This window comes from Danio rerio, chromosome 23 (assembly GCF_049306965.1).
Source record: "Danio rerio strain Tuebingen ecotype United States chromosome 23, GRCz12tu, whole genome shotgun sequence".
NCBI classification, from domain to species: domain Eukaryota; kingdom Metazoa; phylum Chordata; class Actinopteri; order Cypriniformes; family Danionidae; genus Danio; species Danio rerio.
Genome location: NC_133198.1, coordinates 39,435,179 through 39,459,038, shown reverse-complemented (window position 1 = coordinate 39,459,038; position 23,860 = coordinate 39,435,179). Strand labels below are relative to the sequence as shown.

Below are 23,860 nucleotides of genomic sequence, written 5' to 3'. Positions count from 1 at the left end.
AAGCACATTTTTAAAGCAGAATATCAGGATTGTTTTTATATAAACAAGAATGTTAACTTAGCAGGTTTCTTAAATATATACATATATCTAATATACATATTCTGGTATTTTTATGCTTTAGAAGTCAAAAACCTACATACATCACCCAAACCTAGAGCACATTTACCCATTCATGACTCATAATCAAAATGCTAAAGTGTTAATATATGGTTGTTTTCGATGCGCGTGTCTATGTGGTCGTCACTATGTATTTTACATGTTTACCAGCTCGCCAAAAGAGTCTCTAACTTTACATATGAGCAACAGATGACGGACATAAAACACAAAAACAGTAAACAAAGTGACCTCAAAATATTGGCAAGGAAAAGTCACGACCGGCCGCCTCTGCAAACCCAACAGTAGCCCAAAAAAAAGGGAAAACACAGCAGAACTGGGATGAAACTCTTTACTTCAATCCAAAAACAGAGAAAAGATCGACCACTGGAATGTACATGAATCCTCATGAAAATCTCACAGTACAACAGTGATATCATTTACTAAACCAGCCATATATTCAAGCGCTTACTGGAATGGGCTTTAAAAAAAAAACAAACGCCCCGGTACTTTTCCCAAAAAGAAAGTCCCGGCAAGCTTCTTCCTCTTGTGTTAATGTGTAGAAATAGCACTGTTCCTGGTCTTATCTGGAGTGAGAGAAACTGGAGAAGTGGTTTTCAGTGGATGTGCACTTTAACAGTCATGAAAACACTCACGGAGAAAAGGGCAGAAAGGGACAGTAGTGATGAAAAGAGGTGCTCTCTCATTGCTTTTCCTCGCTTCAGTTCAGGACAGAAAGCTGAAGAATCCTATCGCAGGAGAGACCATTTGATCTGCTCCTTCGCTGACTGTAGCACCTAAAATAAAAGAATAACAATATAAAGTTAGAGCTGAGATATACCAGTCATGTACATGATATTGTGTATTAAAATAGAGAAAATGACATTAAATATATTTAAATGTAACAATTTATTTTTTTAAATATTGCATTTAATTTTGAAGATAAAATATGAATTAAATTACAAAATAAATATATTATTAAATATATAAATATATATAAAATGTACCAATTGGTAAATTAAACACTGATTAGTACACAAACAATTGTCAAATGTAATAGACATTTTAATATTTCTTATATTTAAATAATGCTGGAAAATTCCTCTGGATGTACTGGATTTATTATGTATGGGTCTAATATTAATTTTATATTCGTTTAATTCTATAAACTGTCTGATACTTTTTCCCCAATTTTTTTCATTAAAATATTGTACTACTGAGAACTGTTTTAAATAACAAAAGTTTTATCATTATTATTCCACCAAATAATAATAAATAACTCTTCTGAAGTTTACATTAAAACAGAGAAAATGACAATATATTTAAATGTAACAAAAAATAGCATAAATATATATAATATAGCATTAAATTTAATGATAAAACATACAAATTAGATCATTTAAAATGTAGTTAATTACATTTAAATTGAATTTATTCAAATACATCATTTAAAAATATATTATTATATGTAACAATAGGTGAATTATGTGTACTAAACATGGTCTAATTCACCTAATAACTGTTTACATTTTATTTGTAAACAATATGATGTATATTATAATGTAAAATAGATTTTATTATTTCTTATATTTGATAACTACTAGACAAATTTTCAGGATGTACTAAATTTCTTTATAGGAATGCGTTTAGCAAAATTTTAAAATTTGGTTTATTCTATAAATATTGTAATAATTTAGTGCATTTCCCCCAGAAAATTACAATCAATCATTCTAAATAACAAATGTTTTAATATTAATCAACATTTGTTGGAATAAGAATAACTCATCTAAAGTTTAAATAATAAAGCAGAGAAATTTACAATCTATTTTTGCAACAAAAAATAAATATTACATTTAATTAAATTATAAGTATACAACTTAATTAAATTAATAAATGTTGTGAAAATATATTATAACTCTTGATGAATTATGTGTTTTAAACAGTTTAATTCACCAACTAATAAAGTCTGAACCAAAACATTTATTATGTAAACAATATAATGTACAAAGCATTTTATTATTTGCACTATAGATGCACTGGATTCATAAGTTATGTGTTCAGTTAAATTTTTATATTTATTTTATTCTACAAAAGGTCTGATTAATTTTTTATTTAATATTTCTATCAAAAATATTGTAATAATTTACATTTTCCCCCTCAGAAAAATCACAAATTGTAAAAATCATAAATGGTCTATTATTGGTAATCCACCAAATATTTATTTCTGAACTCTTTTGAAGGTCAAACCTTGGTATTGAGCAGTCTAATATGTTAAATACACCTGGATGAAAACATTTACATTTCTGCAAAATCTGCCCTAAATGACAACAGTTTTAATTTTTATAATTTACATCATAAGTAATTTAGAGGATAACACACACACACACACAATTTTCTTTTCACTCAAACAGAATTCTCAAAAGATCTCTTAATTTCCCCCATGCAGCTCTACATTTCTATATTATAACATGGCAGCTGGAGTCTAATAGATCCGAAGTCTCATGTCAATCAAACTTTTAATATTGCAGATGTCAAACTTTCAAATGAAGAAACATTACCCGGTGCTCCTTTAAATCCACTTTTAATGGCTGTTATAATTAATTTAGGGCGTCATTAGGATCTTCTGTGTAGGAACATCTGAAAGTGGGCTTCTGACAATTTATTATAACCCAATGTTTCAAATTAGCTAATGCTAAATAATTAGTCACATTTAATTAGAATAAATTAGCAGCTTCAGAATCATTCATTTGAAGTGTTTTGTGCTCCTCGTTAGTAAATCAAATTACTCAATAAGGACGGATTGACCAAACCACTCCTAAAAAAGCTCACTTGTCACCAAAGCCACGAAAGGTAATTGAATTTTAACGTGTTTGTGTTCTTGACTCATTAATGCTATCACATTTCTTTAAAGACACGCATCCATCAGGGTGGAAAGCCTTCCATCTTTAAAGCATGCTTTATTAGATAACAAGAGCGCTTTTATAGTCAACACTAGTACAGAAATTTCAACAAAGTTAAGTCAAATAAAGTTTTAGAAATTTCAGAAGAAAAAAAAAATTGATTTTGATTTTAATAACCTGATATAGTTTTACCACAAAAGTGTAACTCCATTAAATTTTTTAAAGAAGGTTGGATGGCATTAAAGGGTTAGTTCACCCAAAACTGAAAATTCTCTGATCGTTTTCTCAGTCATGTGATTTTAAACCTCATTCTTCAACAAAAAAAGAACAGAAAAGATGATATTTTGAAGAATGCTAATAGCTGGCACTCATTGACCTCCATAGTAATTTTTTCCAGCAATCAACATTCTTCAAAATATCTTTTTTTGTGCGTTTACTGTTTAGAAAAAAACGCATTATGATTTAAAACCACACAAAGTTGTGTAAATGAGGTAATTTGCTATTTAAAAAAAAAAACATTTTCAACAAAAAATTGGAACATTTTATGCCTTACAACAGCATTTATCTTCTATAAATTGTTACAGTTTTAAGATACTTAAAAGATTTGGAACCACTTGAGGGAGAGCAAATAGTGAGTGAATTTTCAAACTACTAACTTCAATAATATTTTTTTTCCTTCTATGGATGTCAATGGTTACTGGCTTTCAGCTCGTCAAAATATCTACTTTAAACTTCAACATAATAAAATAAACCCATAAAGGTTTACAACTGGGAGAGTGAGTAGATTTTCAAACCATTAATTTCCACAGTATTTGTTTTTCCTACTACGGAAATTAAAGGTTAGTGGTCTTCAGCTTTCTTCAAAAGTATCATCTTTATATTACAACAGAATAAAAGAAACCCATTAAGGTTTGTAACCACTTGAGGAGCAAATAGTAAATATTCAAACCACTGACTTCCATCGTATTTGTTTTTCCTACTTTGGAAGTCAATGGTGACCGCTCTTAAGCTTTCTTTAAAGTATTTATAAAAATAAAAAAAAGATGCTCAGAAAGGTTTGGAACCACTTGAGGTAGAGCAAATAATGAGTGAATTTTCAAACTACTGACTTCCATAGTAGGAAAAACAAATACTTTGGAAGTCAATGGTTACTGGTTTTCAGCTTCCATCAAAAAATCTTCTTTAAATTTTACAGAATTAAAGAAACTCAAAGATTTGGAACCACTTGAGAAAGAGCAAATAGTAAATATACCAACCAGTGACCCCCATAGTATTTGTTTTTCTACAATGGAAGTCAATGGTTACCGTGCTTCAGCTTTTTTCAATCTATCTTTTTAAATTTCAACAAAATAAAGATACTTAGACTTAGAAAAGTTTGGAACCACTTGGGAGAGAGCAAAAAGTGAATAGATTTCCAAAACACTAACTTTCACTGTATTTTTATTTTCCTACTATGGAAGTCAATGGTTACCAGTTTTTAGCTTTTGTCAAAGTATCCTCTTTAAATTACAACAAACCAAAAGAAACCCATAAAGGTTTGGTACCACTTTGGAGAAAGCAAACAGTGAGAAAATTTTCAAACCACTGACTTGCGTATTATTTATTTTGTCCTGCTATGCAAGTCAATGGTTACCGGTTTTCAGCTTTTTATAAAGTATGTTCTTTAAATTTCAACAGAATACAAGAAACCCATAAAGGTTTGGAACAAACTGAGGTAGGGCAAATTGTCAGTAAATATTCAAACCACTGACTTCCATAATATTTCTTTTTCCTACTATGGAAGTCAGTGGTTACCGGTATTCAGCTTTATCAAAATATCTTCTTTAAATTTCAACAGAATAAAAGAAACCCTATTTACTCTCCCCCAAGTGGTACCAAAGATTTTTGGGAGTAAATTTCCAAACCACTTACTTCCATAGTATTTGTTTTTCCTACAATAGAAGTCAATGGTTACCCATATTTAGCTTCCATTAAACTATCTTCTTTAAATTTCAACAGAATAAAAAACCCATAAAGGTTTGGAACCACCTGAGTGAGAGCAAATAGTGAGTACATCTTCAAATCACTGACTTCCATCGTATTTGTTTTTTCTACTATGGAAGTCAATGGTTACCGGTTTTCAGCTTTCGTCAAAACATCTTCTTTAAATTTCTACAGAGTGAAGATACTCAGGAAGGTTTGGAACCACTTATGGGGAATAAATAGTAAATTTTTAAACCGTTGACTTCCATAGTATTTGATTTACCTACTATTGATGTCAGTGGTTGCCAGCTTTCCTCAAAATATCTTCTTTAAATTTTCACACAATAAAAAAAGTTGGGAACCACTTTATGGAAAGCAAACAGTAAGTAAAGACTCGTTTTTTGGGTGAACTATCAATTTGATGCGTCCATGCCAAATTAACAAACCAATTTCTTTCCAACCAACACCAAACTATCGAAAACTTCATTAGTGTAATGTTCAACTTTTACAGGAAAGGTGTACATGTGTGAGACAATCCCTGTAATCGAGTAATGCAGGCGCAGCAAAACATCCAGGAATTAATTCATCATCTTAATTTGCAGGAGGCTCCGCGTAACCGTATAGCGCTGAAGACGAGGAGACAGCCATTAATCACGCACACGAAAGCCATGCAGGCAGCCTGTCGCACAGCCTCTTAAACGAGAACATTAATCAGGCCGCGCTCACGACTAACAGCAGCCGCGGGGAGCCATCGCTAGCAGACAGCCGCCAATAATTAGCCATCATGTTTACATGCGGCAGACTAGCGGCAGCCCAGAGGAACCTTCTGAACCGGACCACAGCAGACACATTTGGCAGATGAATCATGGGTAAAAATCGCACCGCCACTATAAAACATTTGCTCCGCGGTGGCGACAGGTGTTGCTGAAGGAAAATGCGTGGAGATTTGGCTCACCTGAGTGACTGTCTGTTCTGTCAGAGGCACGTCATCGCCCTGAAACGACATGACAAAAGCACTTTAGGACTGCTGGCGTGCTTCCTGTCTCGTGCACGCAAGATTATTGGAAATCAAACTTAATAGCCGACTCGCTGAACCATAATGCGCATCAGTGGCGGCAGAGCATGAGATGCAGCAGATACTAAGCAGATTAGCATTCGCAATTCACCACGTAATGAAAGGCAATGGAGGAGAATAGGAAGTAGTTACCCTCAATGCGACACGGTGAACCACCTGCTGCGGGTCGCTCTCCAGAATCACTCTGAAAAAAAGAGAAACAACATACAGTATTGTTCAAAATAATAGCAGAACAGCATGACTAACCAGCAGGGTTCATACGGTCCTGGAAAAGTCAAGGAATTTTGACAAGGCATTTTCCAGGCCTGGAAAAGATTTGGAAAAACAAATAAACCCGAAATGTTTTGGAAAAGTCATGGAAATTTGTTTAACAAATATCTGGTACTTGAATATATTTGAGATAATAATATTGGGTAAGTTTTAAATACAATTGCGCTGGCCGTCTCTTCACAACACAATATTAGCTTTGCCTCTCTTTCACTCGCTTTCACCGTAATTCAAGAAACGTTTTCAGCATCGTGTTCAGAAACAATCTTCAATGTAATATATTTTAAATCTCTAAAATATTCACACGGACAGCAAGATACTTTCTAGAAACTATTTTGCAGATGTAAAACTAAATATAAACACAGATCTATTGATATGCTGTAGTACATTTGAACATACATTTTGTTTCTTGTTTACCACGTGTATGAAGACATTACATAAAACATTAGGTCATGAACATTCACCTGAAAGTTTTGGAAAAGTCCTGAAATGTTTCATGTGAATGTGTATGAATCCTAAACCAGTATAATCCAGGTTTTTACTATATTTTTATTGATGCATAGCAAAATATTACCAGTTGGTGCAGAAGATTCTTAGAACACAAACAAGACCCAACATTCATGATATGCACGCTCTTAAGGCTGTACAATTGGGCAGTGTCTGCCATTGACTGTACAAACTCAAAACTTTTTTGAACAAACGCTTTTGATTGTAGGATTTAGCAATCCTTTGAATCACTAAACAAATACTTAGTTGTAATACCACAGTTTTCTATAACTGCTTCACATCTGTGTGGCATGGAGTCAAGCAACTTGAAGCACCTTTCAGCTGTTATTCCACTCCATGATTCTTTAACATTCGACAACTCATTTATATTTCTTGGTTTTGCTTCAGAAACAGCATTTTTGATATCCCCACAAGTTCTCGATTGAATAAAGGTCAGGGGATTGGGCTGGCCACTCCATAACAATAATTTTGCTGGTTTGGTTTACAAGTGTGTTTGGAGTCATTGTCTTGTTGAAACAACCATTTCAACATGACCTCTTCAAGCATTTTGGCATATGCAAACTGATCCATGATCCCTGATATGCGATAAATAGGCCCAATATCATAGTAGGAAACACCACCTTGCTTCACTGCATTCACCGTCTACTGTGGCTTGAATTAAGACTATGGGGGTCGTCTCACAAACTGTCTTTTGCCCTTGGAGCCAAAAAGAACAATTTTAATCTCACCAGTCCACAAAATGTTCCTCCATTTCTCTTTAGGCCAGTTGATATGTTCTTTGGCAAATTGTAAGCTCTTCTGCACATGCCGTTTTTTTTTAGCAGAGGGACTTTGCAAGGGATTCTTTAATATAGGTTAGCTTCACACAGACGTCATTTAACTGTCACAGTACTTATAGGTAACTCCAGACTGTCTAATATCATCCTGGAGCTGATCATTGGCTGAGCCTTTGCCATTCTGTTAATCCTTCAGATCCATTTTGATGGTGGTCTTCCACATCTTTGTTTTTTCCCCTCCATTTTAAGGCATTAGAGATCATATTAGCTGAACAGCCTATAATTTTTTGCACTTCATTATAGGTTTTCCCCTCTCCAATCAACTTTTTAATCAAAGTGTGCTGTTCTTCTAAACCATTGGTCACCAAACTTGTTCCTGGAGGGCCGGTGTCCTGCAGATTTTAGTTCCAACCCTAATCAAACACACCTGAACAAGCTAATCAAGGTCTTACTAGGTATACTTGGAAAATCCAGGCTTGTTTGTTGAGGCAAGTTGGAGCAAAACCCTGCAGGGACACCGGCCCTCCAGGACCGAGATTGGTGACCCCTGTTCTAAACAATGTCTTGAACGACATTTGCCTCAGGGTTTCAATTGAATGTTTAATAAGTACTGGCTTCATCCTTAAATAGGGGCCACCTGATTCACTTATTTTTTTCATAAAATTGATGACCTCACTGATTGAATGCCACACTGCTCCTTTTTGAACACACCCACTTTAAGTAATTGCCCAATTTCACAGCCTTAACACCGTGCATATCCTGAATGCTGGGTTTTGATTGTCTTCAGAAAATCTACTGCACCTTCTGGTAACTTGTTAGCCATGTATCAATAAAACAAACTAAAACCTGGATTAATCTGAACAACACTGTATAAACTGTGGACTCGTTTCAGATTGTTTTAGAAAGTGCATGCTTGTTTTTTTGGGCCATATTTATTGATGGAAAGAAAACAGGAAAGGATGTGGACAAAAAGGGAGGAACGGGATCAGGAAATAACATATGCATGAGCACTAGTGGTCACTGTGGCTTTTTTTTCAATGGCCCAGAAGTCAAGTCACCTTTATTTATATAGAGCTTTATACAATAGAGATTACTTTTGTTGTAATGAAGAGGAAAATTGCTGAATCCGGTTATCAATTAGGTTTTAAAAGTCGAGCTGAACTGGTTCAGTTCAGTAACTTTAAGGTTCATCAATTATGAAATGAATTAAGGCTGTACGATATATCGTGATATCACAGTGTGATCATTCGCAATAGTCATAAAGCAGGATATGCAATGTTGACTCTGGATTATAGTTTATCATTTGCATGTGTTTTTGAGGCCTGCGACTAAATGAGTTTAAACATTCAGGCCTAAAAAATTGCACCGTTTGCAACTTTAATAACAATTAATTTTATTGAATTATTTTTATAATGAAGATAATTCAGTAGAGCTGCACGATATTGGAACAATCTGACATTGCGATATTTTGTTTTGCTACAACATAAATTGCGATATGAATATAATTTAACCTGATGATTTAAATAGCTGTATTTAAAAAGATTTCATTCAATTAGATTGACTGGGATGATCAAGTCTTTTTCTAAGCTGTGCATCTGCATAAATTACAAGGTAAAGTAAATAAATAAACAGTGCTTTATGGTTTTCGGTGGAGTCTAACAGTATTTAAGTACAGAAATTAAACAATCAAATGTAAAATAACATGGTCATCAATTAATAATGTAATGTATTACAGTTTGTATGAATCACTGAAGTGACATGGATTATGTTAACAATGTTTTTGGTTCCTTTTCTGGACTTTGAACGTCTCGGGATATTTGCTGTAGAGTAAGAGAATTCACATATTCAACCTAAAATATCTTAATTTTGTTCCAATGAATGTGTCAGGGGATTGCAACAATAGAAGGTTAAGTATTTATTAATAGAATATTCATTTTTGAGGCAGCATGATGGCTCAGTGGTTAGCACTGTTGCCTCAAAGTAAGAAGGTCGCTGGTTCAAGTCCCGGCTGGGCCAGTTGGCATTGGTCGCGTGTGTGCTCTAGTTTCCCCCACAGTCCAAAGACATGCAGTATAAGTGAATTGGAATAACTAAATTGTATGCATGAATGTGAAAATGTATGAGTGTTTCCCAGTACTGGGTTGCATCTGGAATATCCGCTGCATAAAACATGATTGAACTTTTATTTATGGGTGAACTAACCCTTTAACGCATACACATTTTGAAAAGTGTGTGATGTTTTTTTAGGTAAATATGACATTTTCAAATTGATCTGGATTAGTGAAGACTGAAATTGAAATCTTAGCTGAAACTGTGGTCCTTTCATAAAATCCAAGTCAATATCTACTGCCATTTTGAGAATAAAAAAGTAAACAAAACATGCGTTGGTGGTAGATTGAAGGTAACAGTGTAGGTAAGCAGCTTTCAGTTTCTTCCACAGATTGATTGATTGACTTAATAAGACCTCAGTGTATCCTCAGGAGTCACTGCTAATTCATTTAGTTTTGCCTGTATCATTTTTTTGATTCTCAAAGCCATTGACCCACAGACCAGATTCAGCCAAGCCATCTTTAATGTTCAACTGAAAAAAAAACAACACCTCACCTATATCTTGGATGGCCTGAGTTAATTCTATAGATTTTTTGTGAACTATGCTTTTATTTAAGGCTTACCCTCCATCAACAATCTCATCAACGGCCAAGAAAAGACCCTCCATATTTTCCAGCAGGGCTCTCTTTTCCACATTTTTCCTAAGAGAGATAGAAAATGATCAAGATTAAGTTGTTATCATCTGGGAAGCTGATAGAAACCACATAGCACACTATGAGAAGCTTTTTCCTACCTCAGCATTTGGCTCAGAGAATCAAAGAGACAATTCAACACTGACATAAGCATCAGCTGTGGGAAAAAAAACACAGTGAAGCGTATGAGTATTGTATTTAGTAGAGTAAAATGTACATTACTAAATGACGTATATAAACATTACCTCATTTTCATGAGAGCTGCCAATTACATAGAAATATAAATCAATATTGCTCTTGTACACAACCGTTAGACCCTCCAGCAATGCGATTTCACCTGTCAAGGAGACCAGAAGATGATTTGTTTTTTTATTTTTTTATTTACGTTTTACAAACCAGACTGACAGTAATATGAGCACGTACTGTCTGTTCTGTGCGTCTTGTTAAAGATGTTCTTCTCAAAGGCTTTCTGCTCTTTCACTGTGGGATACGTGTCATCATAATACTGAAAAATAAACACAACACAGTCACAAACTATTATATACACAAGTATACTTGTAAGGCGATAGTGCTAACCACTGTGCTGCCTATATATAGGTGCTTAGCACTATCGCCTCACAGCAAGAAGGTTGCTGGTTTGAGTTGACATTTCCGTGTGGACTTTGCATGTTCTCCCCATGTTAGCGCCATAGGTGAATTAAATAAGCTAAATTGGCTATAGTGTATGAGTGTGTGTGTGTGAATGCATGGATGTTTCCCAGTGATGGGTTGCAGTTGGAAGGGCATCCGTTGCGTAAAACATATGCTGGAATTGTTGGTGGTTTATTCCACTGTGGCGTCTTTTGATAAATCAGAGACTAAGCTGAAGGAAAATGAACAATAAAGTATAATAATAGATATATATAAAAAAGGGGGAATATAAATTAATAACTTTAGAGCCAAAGAGAGCTAATTAATTACTTTCAGAAATAGTTTTTAATGCAATTTATGTAAATTTCGAATGACCTGCTTATGCTGACCTGTACAGGTTGAAATAATTATATTACAATTAATAAAATAAGAAGTGATAATATTAAATTTTCTTTTTTTGTTATGATTAAAAATATATTTTTTGTCTTGAAACATTTTGCTGCACATTGAAGTTTAAACAATGATTAATTTAAAATTATAGCATATTAATGTTGTTATCAAGTTATCTTCTTAACAATATTTTTGATATTAACAAAAAATACATTTTATCAGGTAATGTATAGTCATTTTTTTATTTAACAGGACACATACTAATATTTGGAAGAGAATATAAAGCTGTAGCACATATTTGTATTGTTTTTTGACCCATGCTTAGGGAAAAAAAAAAGATTTTCAAAAACATATATTGTAGGGTTAATAATACTTCAAAATAAGCATAGACTGAAGCAACTTCATTCATTATTTCTTTGCTAAAATGATCAGACTTCTGAATACATTTTATTAATACACATTTCAATTATTCTCGTTTTCCTACCACATAAAAAAACTACAGAACTTTAATCATAAAACTAAGCATATAAATATCTTACCAGAACATACTATTAAGATAAAGAGAGTAACAACTGATATATGTTACTACAGCAGCTATCTTTATTGTTATGAATTCATTCATTCATTCATTTTCTTTTGGCTTAGTCCCTTTATTCATCAGGGGTAGCCACACAGAATGAGCTGCCAACTTATCCAGCACGTTTCACACAGCAGATGCCCTTCCAGCTGCAACCCAGTACTGAGAAACAACCACACACTCTCACATTCACACACATACACCATGGCCAATTTAGTTCATCTAATTCATCTATAGCGGATGTCTTTGGACTGTGGGAGAAACCGGAAACTTCACACAGAAATGCTGACTGACCCAGTTGAGGCTCGAACCAGCGACCTTCTTGCTGTCAGGCAATCATGCTAACCACTGAGCCACCTCGTCACCCTATTGTTATGAATAACTAATTTAATTGCATTACAAGCTACAATATTTAGGCTATATGAATAATAATTAAACTAAATTGCATATTTCTACTCAGTTTTGAGCTTCTGAGTAAAATTGAGATGCTTTTCGGTTTTCTCCTCGAGTTTGAACATTCTTCAGGGTTTCTGCAGGTTTCACAAAGTAAATTTAAGACTTTTTTAAAGACCCTTTTAAGACCGTTATGAATAAAATTTCAGACTTACATAGGGCTAAACGCTAAGGATTTTTTTTTTTAATGGGGCATTTTTTTCAACTCAACATTCTAAAAAATGTTTAAAAGTAAATGCATGCACAACAGACTGTTATAATATTCGTAATACAGTTTTGCTAAAAGTTTTATTGAGATGTATTGTTGGCAACTGGCTGTGTGTTGGATCGATTGGGTAACTTTAAATAAACAAAAGGAAAATTAAGACCCATTTAAAATGATTTAAGACCTACAAGACAATTTCAGAGATTTTTTATTTATTTATATTTTTTAAGACTCTGCAGATACCCTGATTATAACAATGCCATTAACATGTGAACCATAAAATGCTGATGTATAAAATATCAAACAAAAAACAAATGATACATGCCAGCAAGCCTTGTTGGACTCTCAATATTAGAATCAACTATTAAATGAAACCTCACTGTAGATCAACTCAGATATGATCCTGTTCTTGATGATCATCAGATGAGCTCACCTTTGCATACAGTCTCTCTCCATCATTATCCATGATCAGAACCGCTTTTACAGTGTACAGAGAAGGCTCCTGTGAAAACACACACACAAATATGACAAATAACCAATCAATTACAGCCAAATAGATCAGGTGATCAGGGCAAAGGTTCAGCTGACATAGTCTAACTGTCCACCAGAATCAGATAACCACTAACAATTACCAAAATACAACAAATCAATAAACTATTCCGCTAAAAGGGTGTAATAAAAAGTAACTCTTCAATATAATATTGTACACAGGTTATTGCTGAACTCGTCTGCTCGATAACTGATTCGCTATTTTTGCGGATGTAGCGCAAGAGCTATTAGAACAATAAACAAGGAAGATCTAACTGCCAGCGGATGTTTTAAAGTCTTTTAATGCAACATAAAGAGATAAATAATAATCATATTACCAATATTAGCGTATCCATCTTGTACTGTACAGATGTCGCTCGCTCTTCCTTCGTGTATTGAATTCTTGCGTATTCGTACATCCGCTTACGACATGAGGTAAAAGGGCAAATCCAAACGGAAGTACTTTGTAACGTCATCGATCATCGCGGGAAACATTTTGCCGGGAATTGATAAATAGGTAAACAACTGTGTAATCGACCAACATTTCCACTTTGTTATCTAATTTTGCTGGATTAAAACAATGATTAAACACAGATGGAAAAGACAATGATAAAAACAGCAGAAGCTTTAGACTTTAAGACGCAGAACAGATGCAGCACAATGAGAAAAATACAGACAACACAATTACCCCAAATGTTTATATTCTAAGGCATAACTGATTGATTACTCGACAAGTCGGACAGTTGGACATAATTATTGGTCACAACCAGGGCCAGACAGAATCTGTGGACATTTTTTGCTATTTCTGATCAGAATTTTGTTTGAAAAACCAATCTGCAGATTTGTACGGAGTGAATTTGGGAGTTTCTAAACTACAAACTTAATATATGAAATAATATATAATACCTTTTTAACTTTTATTTAATGTCTCTCATATAATATATTTACTAAAAGACAGCAAATATTACTTTACTGCATTGTAAATTAATCGTATGAACATTTTCATATTAGTCAATAATTAGACTCAACTTTATTGTCATCGCACATGTACAAGGCAACGAAATGCACCAGGAGTGCAATAGCAGCAAGTGCAGTATACAGGTTAACAAATATGACACCAGCAAATGCCTGCAAACATACAAGAGAGCTTAGCGCATTGCAACTTAATAAAACACATGCAAATATAAAAAAAAAAAACACCAGCAAATTAAGAAAACTTAGTTTGACAGTAAATGTTTTGCAAATACTCACAATGCAAACAGAAACAGAAGACTACATGTGTTCAGCTTCATAAAAACAGGCCTTCTGGGGACAAACTTTGCAAAACCAAAAAACAGATAATATTTACTTTTATTACTAAAGTGAATTTGATGTTGATGTGTGATAGAAACTTCACAACCTGTTAAACCATAACCTTTTTATTTATAAAACACTGGTAGGTGTGCAGTAAAAATATGCAATATGACCTATATAGACATAAATATGACATGCACAGTATAAATATGAAAATAAAATGGCCATTTACTTTAATGTAACTGTATATAGGCCAAAGGCAAGATCTAATTTAATATCATTGAAAAGGAAGATATTGAGACATGTATAATGTATGCAAATCCACAAAACAAATGTATAAAATAAATGTAAAAAAAATCCTCACCGGCCACTTTATTAGGTACACCTGTCTAACTGCTTTTTAAAGCAATTTTTTAATCAGCTAATCGCATGGCAGCAACTTTAGGCATTTAGGCATGTAGACATGGTTAAGACGATCTGCCGCAGTTTAAATCAAGCATAAGAATGGGGAAGAAAGGTGATTTAAGTGATTTGAACATGGCATGGTTGTTGGTGGCAGACAGGGCTGGTCTGAGTATTACAGAAACTGCTGATCTACCAAGATTTTCATGCACAACCATCTCTAGAGTTTACAGAGAATGATCTGAAAAAGAGGAAATATCCAGTAAACGTCAATTCTGTGGGCGCAAATGCCTTGTTGATGCCAGAGGTCAGAGGAGAATGGCCAGACTGGTTCCAGCTGATAGAAAGGCAACAGCAACTCAAATAAACACTCGTTACAAGAGGCGGATAGGTTACAGCAGCAGAAGACCACACCAGTCACCTAAGAAAAGGAAATTGAGGCTACAATTTGCACAGGCTCACCAAAATTGGATAATAGAAGATTGGGAAAATGTTACCTTGTCTGATGAGTCTCAATTTCTGCTGCGACATTCGGATGGTAGGGTTAGAATTCGGCATCAACAACATGAACTTATGGATCTATCCTGCCTTGTATCAATGGTTGAGGCTGGTGTAATGGTGTGGGGATATTTTCTTGGCACACTTTAAGCCCATTAGTACCAATTGAGCATCGTGTCAGTGCCACAGTCTACCTGAGTATTGTTGCTGACCATGCCCATCCCTTTATGACTGCAGTGTACTCATCTTATGATGGCTACATCTAGTAGGATAATGCACCATGTCATAAAGTGCAAATCATCTCCGACTGGTTCCCTGAACTTGACAATGAGTTCACTGTACTCAAGTAGCCTCCACAGTCAGCAAATCTCAATCTAATAGAGCACCATCGGGATCTGGTGGAACAGGAGATTCGCATCATAGATGTGCAGCGGAAAAATCTGCAGCAACTGCGTGATGCTATCTTGTCAATATGGACAAAAATCTCTGAGGAATATTTCTAGTACCTTGTTGAATCTATGCCACGAAAGATTAAAACAGTTCTGAGGGCAAAAGTGGGTCCAACCTGGTACTAGAAAGGTGTACCTAATAAAGTGGCAGATGAGTGTACAAACTTGCACAGTAACTGCATGTGATACTAAGAAAGATAGCTTGTCCTGATTTGAGTACAGCTTTGGAAAGACATAACCTCAACAAATTAAAAATCAACGTTTTCTATTAGTTTGTAAAAACGAAACTCGCTCCTACTTACATTCAAAACACTGAAGTTAGACACTGTAAATATGAAAGTTTCGTTTTTAAAGCCTAAAGGTGATTCACTGTAAAGTCAACACTTTATAGGTACAATGACTTCATTTTGCAGTGGAAAAGTGTCGAGCGGTAGTTTTAACCTGAAGTAAACCTGTGGCTCTCCTGAACAGAAGCTTAGTCAAAGATAATGAGTGATTGGGATGCTGATTGGGTTTGGAATCTGCTTGCCCTCCATGAATGACACACTGGCCTCAATGACACAAGTCCTCCTCAAAATTGCATATGCTTCCATCCTGTCCTGTTTTTTTCTGCGATAATTTAGGAGATCCTCCTACAACTGGCCATCATAATTACATTGGTCACTTTTTCTGGGAAGCACCACTGTGAAAAGTAATCCGAACAGGGGTTTTCCCTGCTCTTTACTACACAGCAGCTACACTGACATCAGAGCTGGCTTGTTTGGTTCTTATTATTAAACACAGGTTAGTCTGAAGACCAGGTTAAGTTATAAGTAAAACTCACTATGCTATTCTGAGCTTGTTGGTTGGCTTCATTTCATTTTGCATTCAGAATGAATCTCAAAGCACAAAGGACTAAGGGAGGTTTCTGTTTCTGAATAAAAATGTTCTTTATGCGCTCTTCAGTAAGCTGGCTCACCAGTGAGTTTCGCAATGAAACACTGGGTTTTCACAACTTTACCACGAAGAGCATTTCGAAATTACCCTATGTTATATCAGAGAGGATACAGTATGTGCTTCCTTGGTGTACTTTTTTTAGGTACAGTTATAGTGTCACTGAAAGTGTGTATGTATGTGTATATATATATATATATATATATATATATATATATATATTAATTAGACCCCCTGTTTATTTTTCCCCCAATTTCTGTTTAACAGAGATTTATTTTATCTTGGCCATGATAACAGTAAATAATTTTTGACTGTATTTTTCAAGACACTTCTATACAGCTTAAAGTGCCATTTAAAGGCTTAACTAGGTTAATTTGTTTAACTAGGCAGGTTAGGGTAATTATGCAAGGTATTATATAATGATGGTTTGTTCTGTAGAAATAATAAAATAGCTAAAAGGGGCTAATAATTTTGACCTTAAAATGTTTTTATTTTAAATTCTAAACTTTTATTATAGCTAAAATAAAACAAGTAAGACTTTCTGCAGAAGAGTAAATATTTTAGGAAATACTGTGAAAATTTCCTTGCTCTGTTAAACATTATTTGGGAAATATTTAAAAAGGAAAAAATATCAAAGGGGGGCTAATTCTGACTTCAATTGTAGACAAATACAGATGCATGCACGCACACACAAAGTCAAAATTATTACCAAATGATGTTTAACAGAGCGAAAATATTTCACAGTATATCCTATAATATTTATTCTAATGGAGAAAGTCTCAATTTTTTTTAGGCAAGAATAAAAGCAGATTAAATTTTTTTTTTTTTTTTTTTTAAAGAGGTCAATATTACTATCCCCTGTAAGCAATATATATATATATATTTATATATATATATATATATATATATATATATATATATATATATATATATATATATATATATACAGTTGAAGTCAGAATTATTAGCCCCCTTTTGATTTTTTGATTTTTTTTAAATGTTTCCCAAATTATCTTTAACAGTGCAAGGACATTTTCACAGTATGTCAGATAATATTTTTTTCTTCTGGAGAAAGTCTTATTTGTTTTATTCTGGCTAGAATAAAAGCAGTTTTTAATTTTTTAAAAGTCATTTTAAGGTTAAATTATTAGCCCCATTAAGCTATTTATTTTTACAATAGTCTACAGAACAAACCATCACTTTACAATAACTTGCGTAATTATCCTAACCTAGTTAACCTAAGCCTTAAATTTCACTTTAAGCTGTATAGAAGTGTCTTGAAAAATATCTAGTCAAATATTTACTGTCATCATGGCAAAGAAAAAATAAATCAATTATTAGAGGTGAGTTAGTAAAACCATAATGTTTAGAAATGTGTTGAGAAAATTTTCTCTTCGCAAAACATAAACTGAGGAAAAAAATAATCAGAGGGGCAAATAATTCTGACTTTAACTGTGTGTGCGTGTGTGTGTACATATATATATATATATATATATATATATATATATATATATATATATATATATATATATATATATATATATATATGTGTGTGTTTTTTTTTAGATTGGGTACAGAACAAACACCATTATACAATGATTTGCCTAATTACTCTAACTTGCCTAAATAACCTAGTTATATATATATATACACTCTACATATTTTTTACTGTCATCATGGCAAAGATAAAATAAATCAGTTATTAAAACTATTATGTTTAGAAATGTGTTTTTTTTTTTCAAAATAATAATTAATAACATTTTAGCATTTTACCCAATGTTATATTCGTGAGGATACAGGATGTGCTTTTTTATGTGCTTTTTTAGGTACACTTATAAAGTATATATATTTATGTTAAAATTTTAAATTTCTGTTTTTAAATCTAATCGATTACATACATTTACAAAAAGTTATTTAGTGCATCCCACTTACTTATAATAATTACAATTGAGAATGAGTAAATAATAACATCAGAGCATCAGATCATCTTATTAGAATGATTTCAGGAGGATCATGCAACATGTGCGACTAGTGGAACTATTTTTGAGCTAAGATAGATTGGGATGTGCACAGAAACTAGTGATGTATAGATAGAGACAAGTGCTGTCCTGTGAGAGACTAGATAGAGAATAATGATGTCCTGTGAGAGACTAGTGATGTCCAGAAGAAGAGACTAGTTAGAGACTAGTGATGTCCTGTGAGAAACTAGTGGTGTCCAGAAGGAGAGACTAGTTAGAAACAAGTAATGTCCTGTGATAGACTAGTTAGAGACTAGTGATTTCCAGAAGAAGAGACTAGTGATGTCCTGTGAGAGACTAGTGGTGTCAAGAAGAAGAGACTAGTTAGAGACTAGTGATGTCCAGAAGAAGAGACTAGTTAGAAACAAGTGATGTCCTGTGAGAGACTAGTTAGAGACTAGTAATTTCCAGAAGAAGAGACTAGTGATGGCCTGTGAGAGACTAGTGGTGTCAAGAAGAAGAGACTATTTAGAGATTAGTGATGTCCAGAAGAAGAGACTAGTTAGAGACTAGTGAATGCCTGTGAGAAACTAGTGGTGTCCAGAAGGAGAGACTAGTTAGAGACTAGTGATGTCCTGTGAGAGACTAGTGGTATCAAGAAGAAGAGACTAGTTAGAGACTAGTGATGTCTAGAAGAAGAAACTAGTTAGAGACTAGTGATGTCCTGTGAGAAACTAGTGGTGTCCAGAAGGAGAGACTAGTTAGAGACTAGTGATGTCCTGTGAGAAACTAGTGGTGTCCAGAAGGAGAGACTAGTTAGAAACAAGTGATGTCCTGTGAGAGACTAGTTAGAGACTAGTGATGTCCCGTAAGAGACTAGTGGTGTCAGGAAGAAGAGACTAGTTAGAGACTAGTAATGTCCTGTAAGAAACTATGACAGACTGATGTCTGCGGTTGACTATAATGTCCTGTGAAAGGCTTAATGTATTGTGAGAGACTAGTCATGTCTGTAAAGTACTATTAATGTCTGTAAGACACCAGTGATGTCCTGTGAGAAGCTATAATGTCCTTTGGCTGCAGATGTGCTGAAGTCATTCAAAGCAAAGGCCTGTTGACTAGCACTCATGTTTGACTGTTGTAATCCTACTTAATTTTATTTGTAAACTTTAGTCATGCGACAATCGTTGCTATTCTTAATAATTGATCTCTGTGTCTTCTATAAAATACAGGGTTTATGTTGCAGTAGTAGTGTTTTACTAGCGCTGTTTAGCCACAACTGAAACCCCTTCAAGTTGAACATTATCTCTGACCAAAAAAAAAAATGTTTGTTAATAGTTCTCTAATTTCACACATAGACACTGGTTTCACAGTTCATCTAGCCAAATGTACAGTCCAAATATTGGCAAAAGTTTCTGAGAATCCCAGTTCAGAAGAATATTTGTCACCAAACAATCATTCCACCTGACAGACAGTGAATGAGGAACCTGCACTGGCGTATCTTCACACGCAGTACTCTGTGTCTCAATAATGCTGCAGATCAAACCAGATAATCAGAATATTGCACAATTACATATTTATCAGTTTGACCACGGTGAAGTGTGTGACCGTTCAGCTTTTTGACACCATATCAGAAGCTCAGTATTACACTTGATGGGGATACAAATTTAAATACAAGGATATTTTTGAAACGAATCAGTGGTGAAAGTAAGGTGAGGATGTGTTTGTGGATCCCAGCAGCTCCGGTTTTGCCGTAGCTGTGGTGAAAGCAGCTTGATGGCCTTGTGGTTGCAGAAGCAGAGGAGAAAGCGGAGTAAAGGGGATGTTGGTGGCGGAAGCTCTGCTGAAGGCTGATAAAGGCTTGTCGAGGTGCTCATGTTAACTGTTGTGGTTTCTACTTTTATTCACCCGGCCTTTTCTATTGCACAATGAAGCATATGCATACTGTACAGTGGGTTTCAAAAGTGCTTTTTTTAATGTCACAGAGGAAAATTTGACCTTTTGAGCAATTTTTAAAAATGTACTGTTAATATGTTACCTCCAAATAGTGCAAATTAGATCATTAACATTTCATAATCCTGTAGTTTGCTGGTTTATAGGTTTAAATGATGATAAAGTGCATCATTTTTTAAATGTGTTTACCGATGTTTAATTGCATATGTTGTTCATTCATTCATTCATTTTCTTGTCGGCTTAGTCCCTTTATTAATCGGGGGTCACCACAGCGGAATGAATCGCCAACTTATCCAGCAAGTATTTACGCAGCTAATGCCCTTCCAGCCGCAACCCATCTCTGGGAAATATGTTGTTTATATAACAGACATATAGTGTAAGATAAGTTATAGATAACTAATGCTTAAAGTGACATGTTATGTTCTTTTAGTTGTTAAATAAATTTATGTTGCCTGAGAAATTTAATTTAATATATCTCCATATATTTATATATAAAATATATATATAAAAAATAAATATATATATTATATATATATATATATATATATATATATATATATATATATATATATATATATATATATGGAGAGAGATTTTTTAATTGCTAAAAATTACAGTTTTCCTTGATTCTTTTCTTGTTTATTAAAAATTTTATTTAATATTTTCATCCCAAAATCTTTGGACTGTGATCACAAGCTTTTCAATCATTCATTAATTTTCTGCCTCTTTTCCGGGGCCGGGTTGCAGGGGCAGCAGTCTTTGGAGAGAACCCCAGACTTCCCTCTCCCCAGACACTTCCTCAAGCTCCTCCGGGGGATCCCGAGGCATTCCCAGGCCAGCCGAGAGACATAGTCCCTCCAGCGTTTCCTGGGTCTTCCCCGAGGTCTCCTCCCAGTGGGACATGCCTGGAACACTTCCCTATTTCCAGGAGGCATCCGAAATAGATGCCCAAGCCACCTCAGCTGACTTCTCTCAATGTGGAGGAGCAGTGGCTCTACTTGAAGCTCCTATCGGGTGTCAGAGCTCCTCACCCTATCCATAAGAGTGCACCCTGCCACTCTTCGAAGGAAACTCATTTCAGCCACTTGTATCTGAGATCTTGTCCTTTCGGTCATGACCCAAAGCTCATGACCTTAGGTGAGAGTAGGAACATAGATTGATCGGTAAATCAAGAGCTTTGCCTTTCGGCTCAGCTTCCTCTTCACCACAACATTCCTGTACATCGATCGCATTACTGCTGCTGCTACACTAATCCACCTGTCAATCTCTCTTCCCATGCTTTCCTCACTTATGAACAAAACCCCGAGATACTTAAACTCCTCCACCTGGGGTAAGCACTTTGCTCCAACCTGGAGATAACAAACCACCTTTTTCCGGTTGAGCACCGTGGCCTCTGACTTGGAGTTGCTGATTCTCATCCCAGCCGCGTTACACTCGGCAGAGACCCCCCTAGTGCATGCTGAAGGTCCATGTTCGCATGGACACAAAGCAACATCGTCTGCGAATAACAGAGATAAAATCTTGTGGTCTCCGAAACGGACCCCCTCCAGCCTATGGCTGCACCTTGAAATTCTGTCCATAAAAATCATGAATAGAAACAAATCTGATTCATTGCCGGCAATGCGAACCAGACTCCTACTCTTTTCAAACAGGGACAAGACGGCCCTCAACAGATCGCCTCTCCCCCCATACTCCCCGAACACCCTCCACAGAATGCCACAAGGGACACGATCGAATGCCTTCTCCAAGTCCACTAAACACATGTGGACTGGTAGGACATACTCCAATGAACCCTCGAGCACCCTGGTGAGGGTATAGAGCTAGTCCAGTGTACCACGGCCCGGACGAAAACCTCATTGTTCCTCCTGGATCCTAGGTTCAACCATCAGCTGGATCCTCCTCTCCAGTACCCTGGCATAGACTTTCCCTGGGAGGCTGAGGAGTGTGATCCCTCTATAGTTGGAGCACACCCTCTGGTCCCACTTCTTAAAAATGGGAACCACCACCCCAGATGCCCAGTCCAGTGGTACTGTCCCCGACCTCCATGCAATGTTGTAAAGACGTGTCAGCCACGTCAGCCCCACACCATCCAGAGGCCTAATATACATAGGGTGAATCTCATTCACCCACACTGCTTTGCCACTTCAGAGCTTGGAAACTACCTCAGTGACCTCAGCTTGGGTGATGGGTGAGTCCACCCCTGCATCCCCAGTCTCTTCTTCCTCAATGAAAGACATGTCAGTGGGGTTAAGGAGATCCTCAAAGTATTCCTTCCACTGCTCAACCACATCCCCAGTCGAGATCAACAGCTCCCCACTTTCGCTGTAAACACCTTTTCCCTCCTGAGGCACCGGAAAGTTTGTCAGAATCTCTTTGGGGCTGACTGATAGTCTTCCTCCATGGTCTCCCCGGACTCTTCCCAGGACCGGGTTTTTGCTTCCGCAACCGCCCGGGCTGCAGCACACTTGGCCTGTCGATACTCATCAGCTGTCTCGGGAGTCCTGCAAGCCAACCAAGCCCTGTAAGACTCCTTCTTCAGCTTGATCGCATCCCTTACTTCCAGTGTCCATCACCGGGTTCGTGGATTGCCGCACTGACAGGCACCACAGACCTTATGGCCACAGGTCCTCATGGCTGGGTTAACAATGGAGTCGGAAAACATGGACCACTCAGTCTCCATGTCTCCAGCCTCCCTCAGGATCTGGTCAATGCTCTTCCGGAGGTGATAGTTGAAAATCCCTCTGACTTGAAATTCAGCTAGACGTTCCCAGAGAACCGGTTGGGCCTACCAGGTCTGTCCAGCTTTCCCTCCTGCTAGCAGATCCAACTCACTACCAGGTGGTGATCAGTTGACAGCTCTGCCCCTCTCTTTACTCGAGTGTCCAAGACATACGGTCAGAGATTAGATGATGCAACCACAAAGTCGATCATTGACCTCCGCCCTAGGGTGTCCTGGTGCCTAGTGCTTTGATACCCTTATGCTTGAACATGGTGTTCGTTATGGACAAACTGTGATTAGCACAGAAGTCCAATAACAAAACACCACTGCGGTTCAGATCAGGGAGGCCGTTCTTCCCAATCATGCATTTCCAGGTATCACTGTCATTACCAACGTGGGCATTGAAATCCCTCAGTAGAACAATGAAGTTCTCAGTCTGGGCACCTTCCAGCACCCCTCCTAAGGACTCCAAGAAGGCTGGGTACTCTGGGGTTTGGCCTGTAGGCACAAGTGAGGTGACATTCCATGTCCCAAGAGCCAGTTTCTGTGCCTGA

At 35.9% G+C, this 23,860-nt stretch overlaps 2 protein-coding genes across 4 annotated transcripts in view; one reads left to right on the top strand and one right to left on the bottom strand.

Annotated features, from left to right (window-relative positions):
• Nucleotides 1-431: 431 nt before the first annotated feature.
• copz1 (COPI coat complex subunit zeta 1) lies at nt 432-13,536 on the bottom strand. Of its 2 annotated transcripts, none has more exon segments than NM_131508.1 (9): nt 432-890; nt 5,911-5,949; nt 6,163-6,214; nt 10,253-10,330; nt 10,423-10,478; nt 10,567-10,658; nt 10,745-10,826; nt 13,010-13,078; nt 13,443-13,532. In NM_131508.1, coding segments are annotated over 9 exon segments (534 nt in total). In that variant the 5' UTR covers nt 13,461-13,532; the 3' UTR covers nt 432-842.
• A 34-nt stretch (nt 13,537-13,570) lies between these two features.
• The window catches only part of nfe2 (nuclear factor, erythroid 2), a 28,868-nt gene continuing 18,578 nt past the window's right edge, over nt 13,571-23,860 (top strand). Inside the window, exons 1-2 of one of the 2 annotated variants that reach the window (XM_073938009.1) lie at nt 13,571-13,621; nt 20,375-20,503. The gene's annotated coding sequence lies outside the window, so the exon portion shown is untranslated. The remainder of the gene's footprint in view (nt 13,622-20,374; nt 20,504-23,860) is intronic. The other variant, XM_068216670.2, reaches the window with a different exon arrangement.